Here is a 5,778-nt window from a genome sequence, read left to right as displayed (position 1 = left end):
CCACCCACACACCGACAGCACCAATACACAGACCCGGGAGAAGGCTAGCACCGAAACGACCGCCGCTAAGCGTGACCGGCTTCAACGGTGATCAACGAACTTGTTCATGCGCATGCCAATACGCTATCCACTACTCGAAAAAGGGTTTTTTTTTTTACAACACCCATTTTAAGTTTTACAATCCTGGGAGGTCATAACCATGAAAAAGAAGAAGAAAAAAAGACCACCACCCACACACCGACAACACCAATACAGACCCGAGAGACCGAACCAATCGCCGCTAAGTGTGACCGGCCTCAATGGTGATCAATGAACTTGTTCATGCACATGCCAATACGCTATCCACTACTCGAAAAACAGTTTTTTTTAGGACACCCATTTTTTATTTTTACAGACGAGCTGAAAAATACTCGCCTATAAAAACGTACCGGGGTTTTTGGTCAAGGATCGCTTGCGGATCGTAGTGTGCCAATGTGGTAACCAGATTTAATCGAGCAACAAAATTAAAATTGATGGCAAGTTAACAAACTAATGTATGGTACAGTCAGAATATTACATGTTTATAGAATTGGTTTGGTTATTTTTATTTTGGTATACATTTATGCTTATTTGTCTTCAGCAAATTAAAAAAATAGAAAACTATTAATATATAGAACATAAGGACAGTAAAAGAAGATTCTAGCTCTATTGATATATACCATTAATTTTAGCATCATGCACTAATTTTTTTTATCACACCCTAGTACACAAATAATGTATTTACATCATTGATGATGATAATATCTCTTTTGATCACCCCTTTTTTTTTGCAAATAATGTGAACTAGAATGGTACTATACGTCTATATCACAATTACATGCAATAGCACATAAGCACACTTTAAGAGTTTCCTCCTCAATTCGCAACAATCAATATATATCTCCTTCGAAATTAAATCAACTGAGTGAGTTCCACATTTGTGTGAAGCCACTCTCAGCCATGTAATCAAATCCATCCTGGGAAAAATTACTTTGAAGGGCCTCCCTCTTCACATTGCCTTCAAACTTGGTGAATTGGCTCAGCACATCCTTGATCGCCCTACCCATATTGTTTTGCTCTTGATCAACCATGGCCGATGTCAACGGAACATTCATCGACGACGATGGCTGTTGAGAGGGATTATTGGAGAAGCAGGGCACTTGCTCATAACCCTCTAGGTTTTGCATTGAACCAGGCTGATCAAATGCAATGTAGTTGTCAGTGAGGGGAGGCAGTGAAGTTGTGGCCACACTGTCAATATTGTTGTAGCTACCCTCCGTTGGCAGCTTGGCAATGGTTGTCCTACTCTTGTAGAAGACTCTACACAAGACCCAGTCCTCCTGTTCACATAAAAACATTGGATGAAGATTACATTTATGATAAATAAGTAGTTTGTTTTAATTCTCTTCTATTAATTGTTTGGAGAGAGCATCTCACACATTAAGAAATTATTGGAAAGAGACATGAATGCTTTATAGAACTGAGTCAATAGTTGCACATGCATCTATTGAGGTGTATCTAGAAGAGAACATAACTCATTTAGAGCTGGCATGAGAGTGACATGGAAGTAAAGAATAACTTCCAAATTAAAATTGAACCTCGTTAGCATTAACTAATAACATCATGTCAATATATTAAGTATCGATGATGTTCCAATCATAAAAAATGAGATACTTAGCATATTCACCTCCTCATATGACACCTAAATTATCATGAAAGTGTGCTTAAATTTGGTATTTCTCACTTTTCAATCATGAAGTTATGAGATCAGGAGAGGACATGTACACAGATAGTTGTCATTCCATTATCCATTGCATATGTGTTATTCAAATGAAGAACAACTTGGCATTCCAGTCGGTCTCCTTCTTGTGTAATAAATATCATATGAAGTTAATTATTTAATTAATAATTCTTTATTTCATACTGACTACCAAACCCGATACTTCTCGCTTGTACAAAGTCTATTATATTTTAGACATCATATACATATATAATATATACAAGAATCAACAAATAAGTGCATAAATAAAGGATTGGCTTGTACAAAGTCTATTATATTTTAGACATCATATGCATATATAATATATACAAGAATCAACAAATAAGTGCATAAATAAAGGATTGGCTTGTACAAAGTCTATTATATTTTAGACATCATATGCATATATAATATATACAAGAATCAACAAATAAGTGCATAAATAAAGGATTGGCATCTAGTAAATGGATATTTTACATGGAGAATCCAACAAAGGAATAATATTTATATTTATAAATTAAGAATGTATTAAAAATATAATACGTACCTTGAGAGGCAACTTCATCGGATCCCCTTGTCCTTCTTTGCGGAATTCATGCATGACCCACTCGGTCTTCTTCCCCTTAGGGGCTCTACCTTTGTAGAACACCAGGGTTTTTCGCATACCGACGAGCAATCCTTTCCGGCTTATTGGGCGATCTTTTCCTGTGGCCTTCCAGTAGCCCGATTCGGTTGCTCTATTTGTTCGTTGGCCAGTTGCATACTTCCTATCCCTAAGGCTATAGAAGTACCACTCCTTGCCACCAACGCAAGCGATCTCTGAATGCAAGAAAAAATAAACAATCAACAAAAGACTAACATATAATTTCAGAAAAATGTAAAGCCATTAATTAGCCTAATGATCAATTTACTCATAAACATGGAAACACAAACTTGGCTAATTATTAGCATAGCCATCTAAGTAAGAAAGACAACTAGAAAGTACGTACAAGAGAAATCAACACAATTAATATAGAGAAAATTTGCATTAACAATTGATGCATGTACGTGTTGAGAAGAGACGAGAAGAGAGGGTTAGGGGGGGGGGGTATGAGGAGGAAAAGTACAATGAGCTAGCTAGGAACAGCATCATATTTGCTATTTTTTCGAAAGGTCTATATAGAATCAATTAATTATCGTATTTATCCCATTCAGCACACATTTTTCTTTAATTTATAACCTTTTTACATGATTTCCTGGCTATATTCTACTAATAGGCAAAGTGAGAGGGCCTCTTTTGGTGTTAAGTTTGTCCCCATCCACTGGCTGTTAATTCCCTTTAAGGATCAGGCAAAGTGGGAGAATATTTGATTGCATGGCAGCAACAGGGACAGATAAGGAGGAGAAGGCCAAGAAGAGGCCAAACAAACTCATAGCAGTGAGAATATCCTTCTGTTATGGGGAGGAGAAGGCGACAAGATGGAGGCAGACAAGACGTGTGAATTTTGTTCTCGTTTGTAGATTTCAGGAAAATCATCTGATCAAGCTAGCTAGCTAGCCTCCACTTGAAACAGAATTTAAAAAATGCCGGACTGTTTTGTTTGTAACAAACAAATCATTAGCCACCCCACAAATTTATGCATTTTAATTTGGGGCATGTGATCTCACTATCTGATATTTCTTGCGTTGGCTCAAGACTTTTCAAACGGTTAGCTTGCAGCTATATGTACACAAACAGAGAGAAACATTAAATGTTGTGGCAAAAAAAAATAATTCCAATAACTAAAAACAAATTAAGGGCATGGGCACACCCCAAAAAAAGGGGGCAAAAAAGGGGGAGGAACTAAAGAAAAAGAGAAGGCATGATTCTTGAGGTATGGGAAGCTAGCATGTATGCATAGTTGAAATATGCAACTTGATCTATATATGAGAGTTGCAGAAGAGGTCATGATCACTTCAGTTATGGCTACCTTTGCTGTAGAAAAGGATCAACTGACATGCATACATGGACAGGCATCACCTTCAATTTGGATGCAATTGATTGGATCAAGAAGGTAGCTACTACTATACTAGTATATATCTGTGCCCATTGAAGGAAAAACATTGGAGGCATGTAGGAAAGGAACAAAGAGAATTTTCTTGGAATAGATAGAAGTTATGGTTGGTTCCAAGATCTTGTTCTTTTTGTACATCAAGAAAAAGAGAGAAAAGATGAGTTGTTACCAAGATCTTGAATTCAAGTACTGATTTCTGCAGAACCAACTGCAAGTTAGCTAGCTAGATAAACACATGATTGGCAACCTTAGATGCGTGTGTGCACAAACAGCTAATAATTGTGGAATGATCAGTTGATCTTATTCTAAAACTGACAGAATTCTGCAGGCTGCTGGGTCCTAGCTAGCTAGTACATGGAAAGACTTGTCTGTTTAAACAGATCATCATACCATTATTGATTCTATCATATAAATATAGAATCATAGGGTGATTTGTTTTTAGAGGTAGAACAAATCAAAAGGTTGTTAATTTGAGAAGCCTAGCTACCGATCTATAGAGAAATTAAACAAAAACTACACGAAAAACAGCACGCGGTTAATTTTCCCCCTCAAAAAAAAGCACACGAATTAATTCATTTCAGAGCAGATCAATCAGTAGAGAGAAAGAATCTGGAAGAAAAAAACTCAAACCAATCATGGCCATGAACAAGCACGCATATGATGATCCAGAGGCGGTGGAAGACGAGAAAGAAGAGCAAGATCACCACGACATGAGTAGCATGGATGCAAGCAAGCAAGCTCGATGATCTATGATCTGTAGCTAGCTTATAGCTAGGTCTTACCAGGAAGGTCCCATGGCTCGCACTTGTTGAGATCGACGTCGACCATCACCGGGCAGCCGTAGATGGTGACCGCCGCCGCCGCCGCCGCGGCGCCGCCCACGCCGCCGTCGAGGAGCTTCCTTTCCAGGTAGTCCAGCACGAGCTCGTCGTCTCGCGGGTGGAACCTGAACCCCGGCGGAAGCCTCGCCTCCACCATGCTCAGCGAATTCATCCCGCTCATGCCCACCCCCTCCTCCTCGAATTCCTTGAGCTGCTGGATCGACGAAGACGACGACTACCGATGCTGCTCCAAGAACTCCAATTAAGAAGAACTCGAAGAAGAACAAGAAAGGAGATCAATTCTACCTCTACCAAGAGAGAAATTCAGGAGGGGAGAAGAGAGAGAGGAAGGGGTATTAATAGGATGGTAAACAACGAACTCGATCAGCTAGCTGGTTGGTCAACCAGTGTGTGTTGATGAAGAAGAGAGGAGAGGAGAGAGAGACTTTTCTTGGTTCGCGTGCCAGATGCCATGTGGCACGCCATAACTCGCTAATTAGGCCGTGATCTCGAGCGATGATGAGCTCAGCGGCTGATCATGTCATGCTCGTTCGCACGCATCGCTGATGATGCACACGCACGCGCGCATGTACTGTACAGCCATGGATCGATGGATGCACAGTTCGTCGAGCATTTTCTTTCTTTCAGTGGCAATGCATTAATTTCAGGACACACTGACCTAACCAGTGATTACCTAACAGATGATCGATCTCGATCTATCTCGGCTCGATCATATCTCAGCTTTGATTATTGCTTCGCCTAATTCGCATTTGCAACTGGATCGATCCAGAGATGGATGGATCATCGATATGATGCTGTCTGCTGCTGCATGCAGATGCATGGTAAGGTATGGGCTGTTGGGCACGAAGGGTAGCTAGCTAGGTGTTCACATATGCAGGGAGAAACTAGTTAGTTAGTCGTCTACTAATTGCCTTTTGATAGTTGCTTCAGTTCAGACAAAGCTAAATTTGCTACGCGTACAAAAGAGAGAAAAAAAACCACATATATTTAAGCTGTATATATGAAACATGGACCTACAACACATGGGAGGACTTATCTTACGATCATTATATATCTCTATACCAAAAATAGTTTATTTCTGACTATGCATCTGGAAACGCTAAAAATACATTCTTTTTATTTATTT

The 5,778-nt window shown here is 39.4% G+C and overlaps 1 protein-coding gene across 1 annotated transcript; it reads right to left on the bottom strand.

Annotated features, from left to right (window-relative positions):
• Positions 1-666: 666 nt before the first annotated feature.
• Positions 667-5,153, bottom strand: LOC127776483 (NAC domain-containing protein 21/22-like). The gene is made up of 3 exons (XM_052302867.1): positions 4,593-5,153; positions 2,325-2,596; positions 667-1,358 (listed from the first exon to the last, which is right to left on the bottom strand). The coding sequence occupies exons 1-3, from the start codon at positions 4,810-4,812 to the stop codon at positions 936-938; spliced, it is 915 nt and encodes a 304-aa protein (XP_052158827.1). The 5' UTR covers positions 4,813-5,153; the 3' UTR covers positions 667-935.
• Between the last annotated feature and the right edge of the window lie 625 nt (positions 5,154-5,778).

Source organism: Oryza glaberrima, chromosome 6 (genome assembly GCF_000147395.1).
Source record: "Oryza glaberrima chromosome 6, OglaRS2, whole genome shotgun sequence".
In the NCBI taxonomy this organism is placed as follows: domain Eukaryota; kingdom Viridiplantae; phylum Streptophyta; class Magnoliopsida; order Poales; family Poaceae; genus Oryza; species Oryza glaberrima.
The sequence above is the reverse complement of the archived record's forward strand: the minus strand, read 5'-3'. Positions and strand labels throughout refer to the sequence as shown.